The sequence below is a fragment of the Copadichromis virginalis genome, linkage group LG2, assembly GCF_057382275.1.
Source record: "Copadichromis virginalis isolate Kocher_CV1m ecotype Utaka linkage group LG2, C_Virginalis_male_GT1.1, whole genome shotgun sequence".
Lineage (NCBI taxonomy): Eukaryota > Metazoa > Chordata > Actinopteri > Cichliformes > Cichlidae > Copadichromis > Copadichromis virginalis.
The window spans coordinates 32,035,207-32,052,882 of record NC_140619.1 but is presented as its reverse complement, the minus strand read 5'-3'; the positions used below and the strand labels follow the sequence as shown (position 1 = coordinate 32,052,882).

The window sequence follows — 17,676 nt, the reverse complement described above, 5'->3', positions numbered from 1 at the left end:
GAAAGAATCACAGTGACAAATGAGTCCTGAAATGTATATGTGGACATGTGAGTGCTGCTTTAGGACATACTGAGGAGGGAGAAAGAAATAGTAAATCTATCCTTTCGACATGGAGCCCTGTGAAGTTCCCTTGCCAAAATTAGCAGGCTCCTCATTCATGATAGGAAAGGCAATATAACCAGCATGTAAATATCTCAAAGAATTTCCAGTTTATGAAGGTAATCTTATAGCAACATTTATAGCTGAACTCCTTGCTTACAGCTTTAATATTAGAGCTGGAATTAACTGCACAGCTGTTGCAAGCAGCTATCTGACTCAGATGTGCGCCTGTCTGGGTTACTCACTGCATGTGTGTAATGCTTGCAACCTGTGCAGCTGGTGCAGACACACACACACCGCTCTTTAAACCTGAGACCACCAAACGCAGCAGATTCTCCCCCTCTCCTTCATGGTGTCCTATCATTCGGTGTCATTTCTATTTAGGGCTCCTCCGCTGTTCCTCGTTTCCTCACTAACGCTCAGATAGAAGCACCAGCATTTAACTCCTGCACACCATATCGGAGGGGGGAAAAAACCCGCTGGGAGGACCAAGGGAATACTGTACGTGATCGAGAGAGGAATGTAGAGCTGGATTCATCACAGGGACACCACACCACTGGGATTTTATGTGTGGCTTTACGCTTCCTTCCTTATACTCCCTAGAGGTGATCTGTGGAGGACTATGCGTGACCATACAAACAGATAGAGCAACGGACCAGCTTTGATTTGGCTCATGGATACACTCAGCGTCCCTGGTCCATCCGCTTCGAACTCGGATAACGAGTCCCCTGAACATACTCCAGACCCAGATTCCTCCCGCCACACCACCCACACTGGTGGGCAGAGCGGGCTCGGTGGCCTGGGATATGGGATCAGGGTAGCGTGGCACCACCTGAGGCCCTTCATCCCCTTCTTTCTCATCAGTTCCATGGTGGTAGCTCTCGTCTACCTGATGCAAGCCATCATCTACGGGGGGCCCTTCAAAGACCCGCTCTTCTTTGTCAAGTTTAATGAGCGCTGGCCGCGACCGACTCCACCCCGAGTGGACACAACGTCCTCTACCGAGCTTTTTGGTCTGATCACCCCCTCGTCATTTGAGGAAGTCCATGTTGACGTGCACAGAGACAACGGCACAACGTGAACTGGAATGTAGAAAAGAAGGACTCCAGGGGGACCACACGCTGCTCTTGGATTAAAAGAGCACATACTAATATTTGAGTGGGAGACATTTCCCTGCCGGTCCTCTGTCCCTCTTAAAATAAAATATAATGGATGAAAATTTTATTTCAGCAGCTGAATCAGGTTTCTTTAAAATCCATTTAAATATTCAGTGTGCTCCAGCTTTTGTTTCTCTTATGAAACAAATAAAAGTGAAACTACAATTATTTTTTACAACTTTTGGAAGATTTTGTTATTTGCACTGAAGGTTCTTGCATGGCGCTCAAAATGTATAAATCACTACCAGTTTTATACATTTTTTTTTAAAGCAGAAAATGTGTCTGTGCGATTTGTAGAGTGAAGCACTTATGATTTTAAATGCTTGGCCTGGTTTTCTCTCTGCACTGAACAGCAAATGTGCTTTTCCTGTACGTTAAATAAAGTGTCAGTCGTCCGAGGTGGAAAAGTCAAACAGTGATGTTCCAGCATCGCAGTCCTATAGTCTCCCTTTTCCTGATTTGTGTTACTATCCCAGCTCTACGCAAACACTGTCCAGGAAGCACTTAGAGGGAATTTATTACTCTAAAGAATGTAACGTTTGAACAAAACCAGCTTGAATTGTCTAACTCAGGCTTCTGAAGCCTCATTTTGACCTCATCTTAACGGCAGAGTTTATTTTTTTAGACAAATTAAAAGGTGTAAATTTTGTCCCCCATCACCTTCAGCCTTTCACAGCTGAAAATGCTTTATAGACTTGAAAAAATATGAATCTATCCTTTAACCTTCCAGTGGAGTTAATGTACTTTTCTACCTCTCACCACTAAAATCCAGCTCCTCTGTTCATAAGTAGAAAATATTCACGATTCTCTCCGTGAGTGTTTCCCCTATAAATGCATCTCTTGTGCTCATTACTCATTGCTATCACTGTATATAAATATATGCTTAGAGAGCAAGAGATGTAGGATTACATCCTACTTCAAAACCTACTGGTGGATAAAAATAATTTTATATTGATATGCTTACTAGCCAAGGTCCCTCATAAAAATTGTTTATCTCACATTAGACGGTGAAAAAGTTGAGTGGTAACTTTTAACTGTTATGTGTCTGTGCCATTTTAAAATGTCATGTAATGTAATAACAACTGAACAAATCCATGTGTTAAAGAGTGAAATCAGCTGTGGTTGAATTGTGTTGTTATTATTATTATTATTATTATTATTATTATTATTATTATTATTACTGCAAAAAAGTGTGCTAAAAACACAAACAGAATATTACAAAACGCATATAAATATGATAATAATAATAATACTAATAATAAAGCAGTTAACTCAACGAATTAAACTATAATACAATCTAATTTAACTGTGAAATGAAAAGAAAATACTATCTATCTATCTATCTATCTATCTATCTATCTATCTATCTATCTATCTATCTATCTATCTATCTATCTATCTATCTATCTATCTATCTATCTATCTATCGCTTACTCTTCCACTAGTTTCTGGTGCCATTTGACGAAGACGGAGGTGCCAGCAGTGAATGCTCTCTCTTTGTAATGTGTTTGTGTATCTTTGGCCGGCTGTTTTTTTTTCCTTGGGGGGTGGCCGTGGGGTCTGTGCGGTGACGCTGCCGCCCCCTAGCGGCGAAGCGGAAGACTGCACCGTTTCCTCTGATGACAACGTTGACCTGCGGCTGACCGCACTAAAATCGGACAAAAAACAGCCCAATAAAATGCTGTCCGTTAAATATATTTTGTGAAGTACATTTATTTTTAAAAAAGAAACGGTTTTATTTTGTGCCTCGATAGTGGATCTGTAGAGAGTTTTCAGGCCCGCAGACGGTGAGTAAACCAGGTGTCTGTCACATGGCCGACTTTAACAGCAGCTTTAATTAGCAAGCCGGGAGAGCGTGGTTAAAACAGGCCAGATATGCTGGAAGGTGATGTTAGAACAGACGTTTAGCGGTCTGTAACATGTTAACTAAGCTAGTACAACTCTTTTCTCTGTGTAGTCTGTTTGGAGTTCACTGCTAGCTAGTCCTCTGATACTAACCAGCGCGCGGGCTTTGAGCTGGCCCCACATGACTCGAGTTTAAATGTGCTCAAAGACTATTTATTGCTGCAAGAAATATTTAAGATTGCCCATTAATCCACACTATACATAATAATAAACTATAAAGCTGCTGATAAAGGAGAAAGAAAGCTCGACCTCAAAAATCTCTGTTTTAATGTGCAAAAATTTCAAACTCAAAAAGTGTGTTTTTGTCCACAATATCGAAGCATTTATTGTGCTAATGTCCAGGTGAGCAGGGATATTTGCTTCACACTCCACACACATGTCACCTTCCGTTTCCACTCCTCTCTGCTCCCCTTCTGAAGTGGATGGGGAAATGTGGTGCTACCAAAAACCAGGGTTTGATACCCTCCTCCTCACTGAGCTGCAGAGACAACAACAGTGCAGCCAGTTCTGTGACACTCTGCTTAAGGCAGAAGGTATGAGACACACATACACAAAAAACCCAAAACAAAATTTTGCATGTGTTAGTTTTGCTTTTAAAGGTTTTGTTTTTGTCATTTCTCCCTGTCTTGCAGGGGTGTCTATACCCGCACACAGCTGTATTCTGTCAGCTATCAGCCCCCACATCTCCTCCGCTCTGTCCTCCACACCGACTCCCGCTGCGGGGCAGAGTCGCCTCTTGGAGTTTCGGGCTCTGGGTGCCTGCACCTTGCTCCACTTGGTCAGGCTTCTATACTCTGGAGAGATGGCTGGGGAGGGTGAGAGGGAGAAGCAACAGGCTATTTCTGCTGCGGCCAACCTGGGCATCCACGGGTTGGTGGAGGTGACGAAAAGGGAGTGTAAGAGCAGGGATGGGGTCGGGCAGTGCGCCGAAATAGGAGTGCAGACGGAGCCTCTGATGTTTGAGAGTGAGGAGAGACCGAGCAGGTGGAGGAGAGAGGTGAGGGATGGGAGCACTTTTCTGTGGAAAGAGATGATGTCAAATGGCGGGAAGGATGTGTGCACTCAAACAGACGAGCTGCAGATAAACACAGCTCCACCTGCTCACCCAGCAGTATCGTTTGAGACCATCGATATGAGTGCTCTGCAGAGTATACAGCACTCAGACCCCCTACTTGTTCCCCCTCAGATTTGCCCTGTGTCTGTCCTCTACCCTCCAAATGAACTAACACCTCAGATATCCTCTGCTCCCTTAGGTTCTATACCTGAAGCTGAAAGCACACCTGTTGCTGTTGTGACCCAGCCGTACACATCTGCCCCCCCATCCCTCCCTCATTTTATGAGCCAGACAACCATCTGTAATGCTGACCCCCAGAGCGGATGGGCTGACCAAGATGTCACAGTGGCGGAAGAATGGGAGGAAGAGCAGTTTAAACAGTTTCAAGGCAACATCCCAGGATTCATCAGCTACTTTCTGAACCCTGACAATGAGGAGGAGCCCCGCAGGGGGAGAGCAGGCCGCAGGCGAAGGTCCGGGGTTGGAGGTGCCAGGAGAGCCGAGACGGGCGAGGAGAAGCGTGGGAGACCACGAGCAGGAGGGAGAGGGCGTGGTCGGGGAGGATTAACTCAAATGGTGCAGGAGGTGGGGGTGAGCAGGTTGCAGAAGTTGTTCTTGCTCAGGTGGGGCATGAGGACGCCCAGGACGGGTCAGGGAGGCGGAGCTGCTGGGAGGAAGCTGTGCCTGCAGACCAGAGAGGTTGTGAAAAAGGGTGCACGCTGTGAGAGGAAAAGAGGGCGTGGCATAGCGTGGGCATTAAGCCAAGTTGGAGATGTGCTGCAGTCTGGTGAGGTCGGAGGAAGCACCACTCAGCGTGGAAGGAAAAATACGGGGCAACAGTTTGAACAGGTAAGCGAATGAGTGTCCTGTTTGTGGCATCTATAGAGTGTCAAAAGCTGTAATTAAATAAAATTATAGGGTCTGGGAGCTCAAAACTAAACCTTTGAGGGTTTTTACACCCAAAAATGAGAATTCAGATTTAAAACAGGATGTTACATTTGCTGCTTCTTTCAAACATTGTGACCTGTCCTTGTTTGCAGGGCAGTCTTCTTGTGCGGAGGCCACGAAGGTCCAGAGCCAAAACAGCAACATCGGCTTCCTGTTTTCCCACACCTATGCAGTTTACCAATGCACATACTCTATCTACCTCCAGCCACTCCTTCCAGGCTTCTCCATCTCCCCACCTGCCATCGCCTGCAGCCTCCTCTCCACCATCCTGTCTTCCTGTCCCAGCCCCACCACCTCATGAGGAGCAGCCTGAGCAGATCGATCGTCTTCTGGAGGAAGTGATGATGGGACTCGATATTTTACCAAACAACAAAGGCAGCGCTTCACGTGCTCAGCATCCCCTTCCAGCAGGTAGCAACACTGGCGCCTCTGCCTCTTCTGAAATCACCTCATCCCAAAACAAACCGCAGAGCCTTTCTTCTGAGCTCCATGAATCCACTGAGGTTGCAGTTGTTGCAGGAGCAGCTGGTCGCTCCAGTTCTACAAATGGTGTGGTGCCAGTTCTAGAGCGGCCGTGCGAGGGAGAGCTGGGTGACATGCTGGACCACTTCCTGCAGTCGTTTGAGCAGCATGTTGAAAGCTGTCGTGCAAGAGAGGAGATGGAGACGAGTGGTGTGAGCTCCACAGAGTCCTGCCAACCTCTCACTCTCATGAACACTTACAAAAAAAACAAAGATCACACTACAAACCCCTACATGCCTCAACTACAAAGGAGCACCCACAGAATTGAGTGCTCTCAAACACCTGAGCTGCACATTGATGAAAACGAGTCTCAAGAGAGCCGCTCACAGTCACGCAAGGCCCACGCTGGCCGCACCGTTTCCCCCAAACACATAGAGGAAACTAGACCGACTTCAAAACGACAGAACAAAAGAAGGCAAAAGCCTTATCTGTTCTCACTAGAGAAGAAGAAGGTGAAGGTGAGGAAGCCAGACGATGCGGTGAACAGAAACCCTCATGCCAGAAAAGAGAATCAGCTAAAGCAGATTCCTGTGGTGAACCTGGAGAGGAGAGAACTGCTGCCGGTCAAAGTGGCAACGCCGCGACACATCTGTCAGAATCTGAAAGGCAAGGTGGGAAATATTTCAAATAGCTAACTGGCAGATCGTTTAATTTTGCCGTCTGTCACCTGCTAAGTAAGTGAATAATAACAGTAATTAAATATGTAAGTAAACTGTATTTTTATAGCACATTTAAAACCAAAAAGGTTGCATTAATATTTCCATTGTCTATATCAGGGAGATTATCCAAATTATAAATCAATGATTATTATTTGGGAGGTTTTTAACCTGTGTTTTAATAAAAGGAGTTAATGAGCCCAGATTATCCTTCAAACTGTCAGTTTATAGTGGATGGCCAAATAATATTTCCCCTGGTTTGGATTTGTTTAACTCTAAGAAACTGTGGGACGTGCAAAATGTACTCACTGAGCCTTCTTATGGGTCAGCGATCTTCCTGATTCCAAGGTAAATCTGCATAGCGATGAAAAGAAATGTGCGGATGAGTAATATGACCTAGACAGAGCGTAATAAAGAAAACAAATAGGCCCCTAGATAGATCCCTGTGGAACTCCAAATGTCAAAGCTGCCGATGCAGAGGATTATTTTCCGGTTAAATCAAAACTATCCTAAATTTAATAGAAGATTCAAACCAGTTAACCCCAAAGCCTCAACTCCTGCATGATGCTTTGCTTGTTTAAGAATGGCTATACTACTGCATGCTTACACAGTACCTTTAGCAGAAGCTAGGTTTGCATTTATAATGAACTAGTAAGTTTAAACTTTAATTGTATACTATTAGGACATAGACCTTAAAAACGCTGTAAAAATCCCCACAGCGTGTGAGACTCTGTGATTACCAGACGGTGCATCCCAAATACTGCTACTTTGAGCCAGTTTGTGACAACTGCTAACGTTTGAATGCTGACAGATATTTAAAGTTACCACACGTGGATTTTTCCCCCACTCAGTCATAAAAGGCTCAGTGGTGTATCTACTAAAAGTCTCGGACGAGTACAGATTTCGTAACCTCGACCTCACAGTCAAGGTCATGGGTCAAGTTTTCTGAAAATCTTGTGAATGCAGTCAGTTAAGAAGGAAAGCTTTATACCATAGGTTGCATGTAATAGGAGGCTGAAGGGTAGCACTGTTTTCAGTATTTTCCATGTTTAGACTATTGTTTTGTACTTTTATAGTTCATTAAGGTGAATCTGTTTTACAGGATGCTTTACCCTTCCTCGAGGAGCCACTTACAGCCAAACGCCTACCCTCAGCAGTTCAATCAGGGCGCAGAAGTAGGGGCAGACCCAGGAAAAATGACCCTCTCAGCTCATCTAACAGAGAGTGTTCAAAGCCACCCATTCTGGCACAGCCTGCAGATTTCTGTGTTGCGGATGAACAACTTGAGAAAAACCAGGAGAGACGTGAGGAGGAGTTGGCTGTACAGTCACACGAAGAGGTGGGGGGGGCTACGAGGAGGGGACAGAAGAGGGGAGCAGAGTCAGACGAGGATACGAGTGATAACGCCACCGTGGCCAAGAGGGCTTGCTTTGAGACACCGACACAGCCACCCACCTCTGAACCTGCAGACTTTACCTCTAAACTAGGAGCCACAGATCCTGAGGAGACAATCGATGTAGAGACTGTTTCTCCGACCGGAGCCTGTTTACAAGAAGAAAAAGAAAATCTCCCGTGGAGTGAACTCAGACTAGCTGAGGGAAGTCTGACAGATGAGGAAGTACAGAGCAGCGCTGATGAGATCATCGATGTGGATGGAGACGACGAAAACTTTGAGATAAAAGAAGAGATTCAGACTCAGAGCAGAAGAGCGCCGACTGTGTTTGCTGACCTGCAGCCTTCTGTTTCACCCTCACAGTCTGCAAATGGAAGCTGGGACGTTGTCAAAGATGAGGTCATCGATGTGATTGGAGGCTCCAGTCCCATCCCTGAACCGGTGACCATCACGTGGACAGAGTCTTCAGAAGGTGAGGAAGAAGAAGGAGGAGAGCTGGACGTTGATGTAGTCGGAGAACACAAAGACAGCGCTTCATCAGTGATTTTCACCGCTGTGATTAAAGACCTTGTCAAGGGAAACGTTCAGACTGAGGTGCGCTTTCATTAACACCTCTAATGCCCCCTTCTTTTCTGTTCGTGTGATTTCTTACATTGGTTCATTTAACTGCGTCTATTTCAGGGCTGGTGACAAATGGTCGACGTAGATGTTCATGAATGTTTGTCTTCTCTCTGTATTGTGCTCACATCCACGTGCAAACATGCTGACAATCACACCAAGGATGTTTGTGTTGCTATTCCACTGGGGTTTAGGATAAATGGAGCAATATGTGTCATTTGTTTCAAGCAGTGAGGAAAGACCTGCAGCCTAATGCGTAACATTGTGAGCTTAATCAGAACAAAAGACGTGTGTTTGTGTGAAGATGTTTAGTTTTAAGCTCTTCAGCTGAGTATATAGAGACAGCTGGGATTGTTCATAATTGAAGAATTTTATGTGTTACAAGTTTAATATTACTCATTTGTAACTGTTAAGCAAAGTTTTCTTTTTTAAACTGAAGTATTGGAAATACATTTAAAAAATCAGGTTTTTGTATGTAAAGAAAGCGTTTTTATTAGTTGTACATATGACAGTAACCGTGCATTACGCCTTAATCATGCTTCAGCTAAAAATCTACATCACAACTTAATCTTCCACGGCGATCAGAGTCGACCTGACCTGTAGTTGCATTTTTCCAGAGCTGCACGTCAGATTACGTTGTAAGTTACGACGTAGATTTCCCGCTGAAGCGTAACTCAGTTAGTTGTAAATATGATTGGTCATATATATATATACATGTATGTCAGCTTCTGTTCTGCCAAAAATTTCCAGAAAACTTTCAGCACTCCTTGTTTTTATGTTTGTTTTCGTTTGCTAATGTTCCCCGTGGCACTTTTGGTTCAAGGATCTGTTTCCTGTAATAAAGATTTTTCTGTGATGCTTGTGACCTTATTACTGCGCAAGTGGATCTGAAACAACAAACAACAACAAAAGCCTCAAAAGTCCAATCCTATTTTTTTTAGCTTCCGATCAGCCAGACCTTCTTGTGATTTTTTTTTTACGTGCTCTTGAGCAATAGTTCTTCAGTCTTTCTGAAGGTCAGGGTTTTTCTTTGGATACTTCTTTAGTTAAATCCATTAAAAAAATGCCACAAATTGCTAATCCATAAAAAACACAGTTTGACAGACATAAAATGTTTCCGAGGTTAAAGCTCTTATAATGAAAGCTGTTCTAAGGTCGGACAACTCAAAACTATTTTTTTAAAACATTCCTCATCCAAAAAAGGGAAAAGGAACATACAGCTTGTTATCAGCACTCAGTTTAAGAGCCTGTGTCATCAGTGCCTATGGAATTGGCAGCTTTGCACATCTGGAAAGGCACCATCAGTGGTGGAGGGTATATAAAAGTTTTAAAGTAACATATACTCCCATCTGAACATCTTCCAAAAAAAAAAAAGAGCTGCATGTTTGAGCAAATCAATGCTAAATCACATACTGCATATATTAAAACAACATGGCTTCACAGTAGAAGAGTCTGGGAGGTAAACTGTCCTGCCTGCAGTCACCATCTGAACACATTTGGCATACGATGAAGAAGACGAAGGACTGTCGAGCTGCTAGAATAACAAGAACAACATTTCTCTCCCAGAAGTCCAACAACTGCTCTCCTCAGTTCCCAGATGTTTACAGGTTGTTGTTAAAATATATGTTTTCCATATTCTATTGTGAATAAAATATAGGTTTATGTGATTTCCAAATAATAGCATTCTGGTTTTAGTTATATTTTACATAGTTTACCAACTTTAAAAAAAAAAAAGATTGGAAAACATAATCTTTTTGTTTTCATTTAGTTTGTTTATTTTCTTAAGATGTACTATGTTTAACTATCAGTCACTGAGAGCTTCCACAGATTAAAAAACCCTCGGTATTCATTATTCTCTCCACTTGCCTCTGCTGTGTGTCCCTTTAATTAGTCTGGCAGAAACACTTATAAATGCAGCGCAGCATGACTAGCATAAAAAAGAACTCCTGTTGCATGTTTTTGTGTCCTATCAAGGTATATGTCATATTTGAACATGATTACTGCTGAGAGAAACTTCAGCCCTGCAGGTGATGTGTTTCATACTAGAAGAGAAGGAAGGGAAGTGGGCAGCCCACTTTATTCACATATTTTTTTCTTTTGGCTCAAATTAAATCACATACAGAATTTGAAATAATGAAAAAAAAAAAGAATACATGAAGTGAAAATGAGTTTATTAGTTATCAACCTGTGGACCAACCTCCTACACACAACTGCAACAAAACACATCTGAGCTGCACCATATCACAGTCTGCTGCACTCAGTGAGGGACTGCAGCGTGGGAGACTTTCCTGGACATGGCACCATGTTGGAGCTTCGTCTCCCCTCGGTTTGAACTCCTACGCTCATCGCCGAGCTCAGGCGGGAGTACAGCGCAGGTGTGTGCTTGTGTGCGGGTGTGTAGCGACCTCTAAACCAAAGTAAAAAGACACAGTGTGTGTGTCAGTTATGTCGGTGTGTGTGTGTGTGTGGAGCGTGTGTTTCCCTGTGCTTTTAACAGTGCGATATTGTCTCTTATCACACTCTGGCTGTAAATCAGTAGTAGTGGTGATGTCGGGTTGGGGCAGCTGTCGCGGCTCAAGTCAAGATGAAGGAAAGGATTGAAGAGAGGAAGATAGAGAGGAGGGGGGTATGGGTAAAAGGAGGCGGGAGTTGAGGGGAGCTGCTGTCCGTGGGCCGTGGCCTCAGTCTCAGCCTGTCCTCCTCTCAGTGCTGGATGCGCCTGATGGACTGGATCTGGGGGGTCTGACAGTGGGAGCCCCAGTTCCTCCAGTGCTGGTAGTCTCCACTGTGTCTCTCACACTCCATGATGTACTGCTGGCCTCTGTAGCCAGGGTACTGGTAGCAGACAAAGCTGTGGGACAGATGGAGAGGGCAGCAGAGTCAGTTTTCAGTAGCTGCTGTCAGAATTAGGATTTAGTAATGGGAATAATATGTGCTGATGATGGATTTTAATTATTTTAAGAGTACAGTTTTATAGGCAGATGATGTTTAATGGTCACAAAATAGGGACTGCGATGAATATTTGGTTAGGGGTACCATCCCCATTTTCGTTTTTAGGGTGATACTTACGCGCCACACTGCACGTGCATGGAGCCGACTTCAGGCATCATCCATCCCATGGCCTGCAGAGAAGGGTAGTCATCACAGATCTCCACGCTGCGACCCAAGAAGTTCTCCTTCTCAAAAATGAGCATGCGACTGCTCTGGTGGGACTGAACAGGACAGAAAAATCCAAGAGTTAGGTTTGAGATTTCAGGGTTCAAAAGGAGGATGTGGTTGGACCCTGAGAGAGTCGGGGTGTACTCACGGCGCAATAGATGGGGCGCAGAGACATGAGGCGCTCCACGTGGTAGGAGATGGAGCCGCTGTAAGCGTCCCAGTGGGGGTACTCTCCTCTCTCCATGATGAACTGCTGGCCCTGGAAGTCGTGGTGCTCGAAACCCACCCAGCTTCACAGAAGAGACACAGAGAGGCTGGTTTACATGATGCTCCCTTTAAGAGTTGGTCTGTAATGTAGGTTTTTGTACCGCTGATAAAATCTCGGCTCTTCTTTTCGTCTCCAAAGTGAGATTTACAGTAAAGAAACAACCTTTTTTTCAACTGCAGGTGAGCTACAATTAAAAAAAAAAAACCCCACGTCTTTGTATTCTTTTTACAAGAATTTTTAATGTTTTTTTTAGTGTTTGGAATAGATGTGATCAAAAGAGGATTAAGTCTATATATATTTCTTTAACTCTGTGCTGGTCCACTGGGTTTTGTTTTCATCTATTTGTTATTAGTAACAAAGAGAGTTTTGAGACTTACGCTCCGCTCTCCACCCTGATGGAGCGGATGTTGTCCAGTCCGCACTCCTGGATGTTGCAGCACTCGGAGGTGAACTCCAGGCACTTGCCCTGGAAGTGCTCCTGCTCAAACACGGTCACCTGTGGAGACAGATCAAAGTGGGGAGGAGTTTAGATACTGCTGCTCCAAAGGCTATAATAAAACATTTCATATACACCTCCTCACGAGCATTTGTTTACCTTGAAGAAAGGAGCCATGCCCATTCCTGAGGTAACCAGGGGCTGGATCATTGGGGACCTTGTAGTTCTGTACATCTTTACTCCTGGATGTGTGGATGTAAAGTAAAGAACAGGAAGTTTTTGGTGAAACAGTGTCAGAGATAGTAATAATTAAAAATAATAATTTAGATAAAATAACCGGACAAAAACACGCTGGTGTTCGCGCTCACAGTAACTCCACCTCAAACTCCACCTTCTGCATCGTTTATGCTGCACAGCTACGACATTTGAAGGGAGGTCTGGCCATGAACAGCTAATTCACACTTTTAAAGCAAATATATATATATTTTTTTACAATCTGACTGACAGCAACAGAAGTGTTTCACAGGTGTCACAAAGTGCTTTTGGATTTCAGTTTCTGTGTGAAAGCACCACCTGTCTGTCGGACCCTGAGCTGAGCTGAAAGCAGAGATGCAGCCTTACCTAGAATGGCACTTTATTGGAAGAGCTCGGGAGTGGTACGCGCCTACCGCCTGCCTCGCGTAGAGCTTTCAGAGAACCTGGCGCTTCAGTTTTATATCGACGGTCGGGGAGCGCGCCTACTTCTGCGCGTTCGCGCGTACGCTTCGGACCATGCAAGCTCTCCGTTTTGACACAGTAACCATGCGCGCGCCGCCGGAGCTGCTGTGTGGCCTCTGGACGCTGTTGTCCCCCTCCAGCGTCTAGCTCAGCAGATCCTAAAGTGCTGCCGAGGCTCGGAAACAAAAGCCTCTCCAGTATGTTCGGACCCCGGTCAGCAGTCCAGCGCGTGCCCCGCGCACAAAGGGTCGGAATCGGGGCGGAAAATGTGGGGATTAACGGCGCGGCAGAGAGCCACGCATAAAGTTTTAACTGGGTCGATGTGAACGAATGTACAGAAATGGAAGGTTTACGTTTTCTCTTGTTTAATTAGTAGCATCTAATTGAAGCTGCTTAACCCTAATGATCAGGAAGTTTGACCTAAATTACCAGTCAGACAGACAAGTAAAACACAGTGTAACTGGTACCTTCCAGTTACATCCCAGTTTAAACACCTATTCATTCAAAGTCAGGCTAGATTGTGCAGCCTGTTGTTATGTTGCCAGTTGTTGTCTGTGGGACATGAAAAGGTTGTATACATCATACAGTAATTAACCTTTAAAAAGCATAAATACACATCTGACACTTTATTTAAAGGGTTATGGTTTTATAGTTTTCAGTCAGGGTTATAAAACAGCTTACACATTTTTACTCTTCATACATTCTGTTCCTACAGTCTGGGGAACTTGGTTTTATTTTAAATCACGCATTCAAGGGGAGACAGAAGACTAAACTGTCTGAAATCTAAACCTGACTACTTTTTAATTGGCCAGTCTGTGCTCCAGCTGGTGTCTGTCCTCCTCTGTCTCTGCCCATCCCCATCACCCTTGGTCCGTCCCTCTCTGATGATGCGGGGTTTCTTTTGTCTCTTGTCTCTGACCTCAGCGAGTTTGTTTCTCTTCCCATAATCCCTCTCCTATGTGCGCCAGCGTATAAAAGCGAGGGGCGCACTCCGAGCCACACACACTCTGAGTGAGGCTCGGCACAGGCATCGCACACACAGGTAAGGTACACGCTCACACGCCAGCAGGAGGTCCAGCAGCAAGCGGAAAGGGCATAGATTAGGTTTAAGCTTTCCTTTACCTTTAATTCATTTGAGTTCCTCAACAATCTCGTGGCAATACGAAAGGCTGCACTTATCACACGAATAAACAATCTCTCCCTATTTCTTCCGTTTCTCTTTCCACTCAGTAATCATGTCCAGCGGAGATAAATCCAAGACTTCCTCCCAGACTGACGGAAAGGCTGCCCAGAGCAAGAAGTCTGAGATGGGAATGATGTCCTACAAGGTGGGTGGTTCTCTCCTGTTTCAGATACAGATAACAGTGGCTACGCTGAAAAAATTCACATCACAGACCCTTACTGATGTTGTTCTGACGTATTACTTTCCTCCAGATGTACGTGTTCGACCAGGAGAACTTCCAGGGTCGCATGATCGAAATCAGCAATGAGTGCATGAATGTGTGTGAGATGGGCATGGACCGCGTGCGCTCCCTGCGTGTTGAATGTGGACCGTAAGTGTCAAATGAAATACACTTGTGTTTGTGCATCTAAGATTTAGATTGGTTGCTTCATGACGCTTCCTCGTCCGCAGCTTCGTGGGCTTCGAGCAGATGAACTTCTGCGGTGAGATGTACATCCTGGAGAAGGGAGAGTATCCCCGCTGGGACTCCTGGAGCAACTGCCAGAAGAACGATTACCTGCTGTCCTTCAGGCCCGTCAGAATGGTAAAAATCTTCTATTTCTTTAAAACGTCACTTTTTTTCCTCTTTAGACTCCCCTCTAAATAAAACCTCTGTCTCCCTCTATTTTCCCATGTGCCAGGACCCCGAGAAGCACAAGATCTGCCTGTATGAGGTTGGAGAGTTCAAGGGCCGCAAGATGGAGATCATGGACGATGACGTCCCCAGCCTGTTCTCCTATGGCTTCACCGACAGAGTGGGCAGCATCATTGTCAGCTGTGGAACGTGAGTGTCAACCATCAGTGGAGCTTAAATACCAAATTTAAAGGCCATAAAAACAAATAAATCGACATGTTTCATCTTTTTTTCCCAGCTTTGTGGGATACCAGTTCCCTGGATACCGTGGCAGCCAGTACCTGCTGGAGAAGGGCGAATACAGGCACTTCAATGAATATGGCGCCCGCCATCCTCAGTTCCAGTCTGTGAGGCGTATCCGTGACATGCAGTGGCACCAACAGGGCTGCTACACCATGGCCAGCAAGTGAGGCTCAGGGAAGGAGAGAAAGAGAAAAAGCGGAGGTGAGGGAGAGGGGCGGAGGAAGCGGGAAAGGGGGAGAGACGTCTGAGGCCTTTACCTTAGTACCTTAAGAAGGTCTTTGATCTAATGCAGTGAGGGGAAGGGTGAGGATCTATGTCTGCCCCTGACTGGAGAAAACACCTCAGTGGAAGGGCCAGCTGGACCACAAAACCATCAGACCACCCTCCATTCCTCTCTGTTTCTACTTTTCTCTTTCTCCCCTGTGGGCTGAGCTTTGCTTTCCTCCCTTTTCTTCTTTTATTTTTATTTTTAGTCCCTCGCTTCATTCCCCTCCACAGACCTCTGAGACACAGTAGAGGGAACGGAGTGTCTCTTACTGTTTTACATACACGATTCTCAGCTCAGGGTATGATGCACCATGGGAAACTGAGTCCTTAGAGCCCCCTGCTCCCTCGTCTTCCTGCCCCTGTGCATTGCACACCCTCTCTGCTGTACAGAATCCTGGCCAAGTTTTCAATAAAAAGGAAAATCTTGATTTCAAAGACGTCGTTGTTGTTACTTATTACATAGAAATCACTTAAATTAATATAAATCAATAACACATCATTTAAAAAATGGATAAAAATGTGGACAGCCGGACACTAAAAATATTTTTTTTTCTTTATTTTAATAATGCGAGCCAGTGTTTCTTCTGTGCGATCACAGTTTTCAGTGTCAACATATGGTTGTTAAAAATTCATTGAATAAACACTGATGTTGTTTCTGGTTTGGGTTTGTTAAACCTTTGCATACTCAGCTTTAAAAACCTCCCAGTGGCACAATGCTTTGTGTTGCATAGAAAAAGAGTCAGTTGGGAAGCAGAGCAGTTTCAGACATGTGATTCTGATCATGTGACTGCTGCATTGTGCACAGGCTCTGCATAACAAGAGGTCCCATCGAAATTTCTGTTTTGAATTGAACATAAAACACAAACTCATTTCCTTTAAACTTCTTTTATATATTGTAAAACCCCCCAAACCAAAACATCTTAATAGCGATGAATCTACCAGAGTTATCACAGTTTTTTATTTTCTAGTTTTGTATTTTCTACGTAGTTATTAATTTTATTTCGTTTTGAGTTTTTGTTTTTAACTCAGTTTCTAGAGTGGATTTTCTTGTTTTGGTTTATTTTTTATTGAAAATGCTTAGTTTTAATTGTTTTTTTAATTGTTTATTTAGTATTTTCAGCATTAATTTTAGTCTTTTTAGTTGCAGGGCATATGTCAGAGGCAGGATTCAGGAAAAAGACCAAAGGTATTACAATAAAAATGCAGAACTTTTTGAAAGCAGTTTAGTAGACCTCCGGAGTCTCAATAAATGCGTCCATCAGTGACTAAGAAATACTGAAACTAAGGATCGTTTCTCTATTTTAACTAAATTTTAGCTTTTCAAGTTAACAAAAGTGTTTTAGTTAGTTTTAATTTTTCCCCAAATTTTTATATTTATTCATATTTTAATTAAAAAAAATGTTTTTTTCTACATCTAGTTTTAGTTTTTAGTTAATTCTAACCTCGCCAAGCATAAAATTCAATAAAAAATTTAAATGTTGAAATTAAAATATAATGTTCAACTGCTTTTAGTTCAAATATTGAACTAGCCAATCACATGGCAGCAACTTAATGTATTTATGCCCGTAGACATGGTCAGGACGATGTGCTGAAGTTTAAACCGAGCATCAGAATGAGGATGAAAGCTGATTTAAGTGACTTTGAATGTGGCACGGTTGTTGGTTGTTGGTGCCAGACGGGCTGATCTGAGTGTTTCAGAAACTGCTGATCTGCTGGGATTTTCCCACACAACCGTCTCTAGGGTTTACAGAAAATGCTTCAAAGAACAGGAAAGATCCAGGGAGCAGCAGTTCATTGGGAAAAAAAATCTCTTGTTGATGCCAGAGGTCAGAGGAGGCTGACCAGAGTGCTTCGGGTTAGAAGGAAAGACAACAGTAACTCGCTTAACCCTTGTGTTGTCCTCGGGATTCCCATATACTTGTTTGCCATTCGCCTACGGGTCATTTTTGACCTGAGGACAACAAAAGAGCATATCTGGGCAATCAGCCATCAGCAACAGAAGACCACACCAGGTGCCACACCAGTCAGCTGTGTGATGAGTCTACTGAAACATTTGAATGTTCAGAATTTGGCATAAACAACATGTAATAGCTGCCATCAGCCGCAATCCAAATGCTTTACAGCACGGCAGATTTTAGAGCTCAGTGTATCTTTGTTTATTACCTTAATTTCCTTAAAGATTGGTTATGTAGATTACTAATGAATACAAATATAGAAAAGTTGATCAGTTTAAAAATATATTATATCCATGTCATCCTCCTTATGTGTAGCAGTTGGTCCTTCTAGTACTTCATTGTCCATCAAACTAGTCTGGGTCTTTAATTATGTATCAGGTCATAATAATTGAACAATTTGTCCATTTTATATATGTTTTATTA

General features: G+C 43.8%; 3 protein-coding genes across 4 annotated transcripts; 2 read left to right on the top strand and 1 right to left on the bottom strand.

Moving 5' to 3' along the window:
- Positions 1–469: 469 nt before the first annotated feature.
- On the top strand, positions 470–9,208 carry LOC146717728 (uncharacterized). 2 transcript variants are annotated; one of them, XM_085430154.1, is made up of 5 exons: positions 470–3,043; positions 3,581–3,694; positions 3,794–5,064; positions 5,256–6,296; positions 7,444–9,208. In XM_085430154.1, exons 2-5 carry the CDS (start codon positions 3,592–3,594, stop codon positions 8,341–8,343), a joined length of 3,315 nt encoding a protein of 1,104 aa, XP_085286280.1. In that variant the 5' UTR covers positions 470–3,043; positions 3,581–3,591; the 3' UTR covers positions 8,344–9,208. The 2 variants fall into 2 exon arrangements, with proteins under 2 accessions (XP_085286280.1, XP_085286272.1); XM_085430146.1 differs by having other exon boundaries at positions 3,504–3,694.
- Positions 9,209–10,545: 1,337 nt separating this feature from the next.
- On the bottom strand, positions 10,546–12,449 carry cryba1l1 (crystallin, beta A1, like 1). Its single transcript, XM_085466428.1, has 5 exons — positions 12,375–12,449; positions 12,157–12,275; positions 11,660–11,801; positions 11,422–11,564; positions 10,546–11,203 (listed from the first exon to the last, which is right to left on the bottom strand). The coding sequence occupies exons 1-5, from the start codon at positions 12,447–12,449 to the stop codon at positions 11,056–11,058; spliced, it is 627 nt and encodes a 208-aa protein (XP_085322554.1). The 3' UTR covers positions 10,546–11,055.
- A 1,474-nt stretch (positions 12,450–13,923) lies between these two features.
- crybb1l1 (crystallin, beta B1, like 1) lies at positions 13,924–15,226 on the top strand. Its single transcript, XM_085466414.1, has 6 exons — positions 13,924–13,974; positions 14,163–14,260; positions 14,367–14,485; positions 14,566–14,698; positions 14,796–14,938; positions 15,027–15,226. The coding sequence occupies exons 2-6, from the start codon at positions 14,168–14,170 to the stop codon at positions 15,196–15,198; spliced, it is 660 nt and encodes a 219-aa protein (XP_085322540.1). The 5' UTR covers positions 13,924–13,974; positions 14,163–14,167; the 3' UTR covers positions 15,199–15,226.
- The last annotated feature ends 2,450 nt before the right edge of the window (positions 15,227–17,676 follow it).